The 2,021-nt window shown below is 40.4% G+C and overlaps 1 protein-coding gene across 2 annotated transcripts in view; it reads right to left on the reverse strand.

Annotated features, from left to right (window-relative positions):
• RAPGEF5 (Rap guanine nucleotide exchange factor 5) overlaps positions 1-2,021 on the reverse strand; it is a 237,168-nt gene that overhangs the window by 37,450 nt on the left and 197,697 nt on the right. Inside the window, exon 17 of one of the 2 annotated variants that reach the window (XM_023512415.1) lies at positions 543-692. In XM_023512415.1, coding sequence (XP_023368183.1) covers positions 543-692 — 150 coding nt within the window. Of the gene's footprint in view, positions 1-542; positions 714-2,021 lie in introns of both variants that reach the window. The other variant, XM_023512414.1, reaches the window with a different exon arrangement.

Genomic DNA, 2,021 nt, shown 5'->3' on the forward strand with positions numbered 1-2,021 from the left:
GGCTATTTTTTTTTTGGTTGCAGCCATCATTGTTGTTTGGCGGGTCCGGGCTGGGGATTCGAACCCACCACCTTAGGTGTACGTGGCTGGCACCTTAGCCGGTTGAGCTATAGGCGCCGAGCCAGTTTTCTTTTTTTTCAATAGAGTCTTTAACTCTTAAATTGTCAGCCTGCATATGACTAGTTCAAGGCCATCTTTCTTTTTTTTCCTAAAGTAATTTCATTCTATAGCAATTTCCCAAGTTAATTTAAATACAAAAATAGAAGGCTTATTTAGAGCACAAAATAAGAAAAGGTTTATAATGTATTTCAAAACATTGGCGTGCTTCTCCATTCAGTTGGAGGGGAGGAAATTCAGTATCCAACAGTACCCAACTGTTGTCATGGAAACCCTTCTGCTAGGCAGCTTCATATTGTTCCTTTGGTCACCCAGCTGCGCGCCTAGAAGGGACAGACTGCACATTTACTCTACAAAAAATGTCAACTTTCTCCTTTCGGACGAGATCCAATGAAAGAGTAATATAAGGGTGGAAATTAATTTACCTCCAGAGAACATGATGGCCACCAGAGCCAGATCCTCTTCTGCATGTTGGATCTTTTCTGCTACGACTTTCAGGATCTCCTGGGCTGTGCTGGAAACTTTCGCCTTCACGCTGACATAGGAGTGCTCCGTTATATACACGTGGCAAAATGCTGCACAAGTCAAAAGAATTGCTAGAGAGCAGAGAACTGTGGTCATGACTTTTTCAAACCTAGGCACCCATCTTGCTGTTCTCTTTGGTATAAAGTATATGCGGCTGGATTCACAAATGTGTGTACATATGTGACTGCTTAAGTGCATACACCTATAAATGTGGGCTTGCAAACACATGACACACAGACACAGACACAGAAAGCTGCTTAACAAGCATGAGTAAGATTTAAACTTCTCATACTGTTGCAAGAGACCTGTGTAGGACAAGTCCATACTCCAAGTAGAGACACTTTACTAATCACAATATAGTAGAATCTGTGGTACACACATTGTACTTTTTTTTGAGATGGTGTCCTGGCTTTGTTGCCTGAGTGGAGTGCAGTGGCCTCATCATAGCTCACTCAACTTCAAACTCCTGGGCTCAAGCCATCCTTTGTCAGCCTCACAAGTAGCTGGGACCATAGGCACACATCCCTGTGCACAGCTCATTTTTCTATTGTTTGTAGAGCCTGGGTCTCATTATGTTGCTCAGGCTAGTCTTGAATGTCTGGCCTCAAGCTATCCTCTCACTTTGGTCTCCCAAAGTGCTAAGATTATAGGCCTGAGTCACACTGTACTTCTGAATCACTTTGAGAGCTGCTGAGATCTCCCAAAGTAGCATATTAAAGTGTCTAACTCATAAATTTTTATTTTACACATTTTTGAACAGTCTCAGTGACCGAATCAATAAGACCACATTTTGCTATTTTCACAAGCTTATCTAAAAATCTGTCATCTGTCATTTTTTTTGACTTCAACTTTCTCAATCATTTAAAAATGACCCTTGCCAACAATCAAAGTGGTGATGAATTTAGTTTCCAGATGGAGGTTACATTCTAAGCCTTTTAAATTTCCTTTTTATTGTGTACAGTGTTAATAATTATTATTAGGACATTATCACTATCAGGGTGAATGGGTCCTGGAAAAATTTCTCTTTAAGAGTAGCAAAAAATGTTTTAATAGCAATGGAGGTAGTTGACACATTGCTTCCTATGTCAGCTGTTCTGAATGTACAGAACACGAGTTTCTTTAGAATAGACAGAAGAACAATAAAATACCTAGATATTATGCTATTCTGTATTGCAAAAAAAAACAACAAAAAGAAAGTGGGAATGCAGCTCCTAGAGAAATTTCACAATTTATTTATTTATTTATTTTATTTTTTTTGAGACGGAGCCTCAAGCTATCCCCCTGGATAGAGTGCCATGGCATCACGCTCACAGCAACCTCCAACTCCTGGGCTCAAGCGAGTCTCCTGCCTCAGCCTCCCAAGTAGCTGGGACTATAGG

The sequence above is a fragment of the Otolemur garnettii genome, unplaced genomic scaffold, assembly GCF_000181295.1.
Source record: "Otolemur garnettii isolate 467f Iridium unplaced genomic scaffold, OtoGar3 scaffold00028, whole genome shotgun sequence".
NCBI classification, from domain to species: domain Eukaryota; kingdom Metazoa; phylum Chordata; class Mammalia; order Primates; family Galagidae; genus Otolemur; species Otolemur garnettii.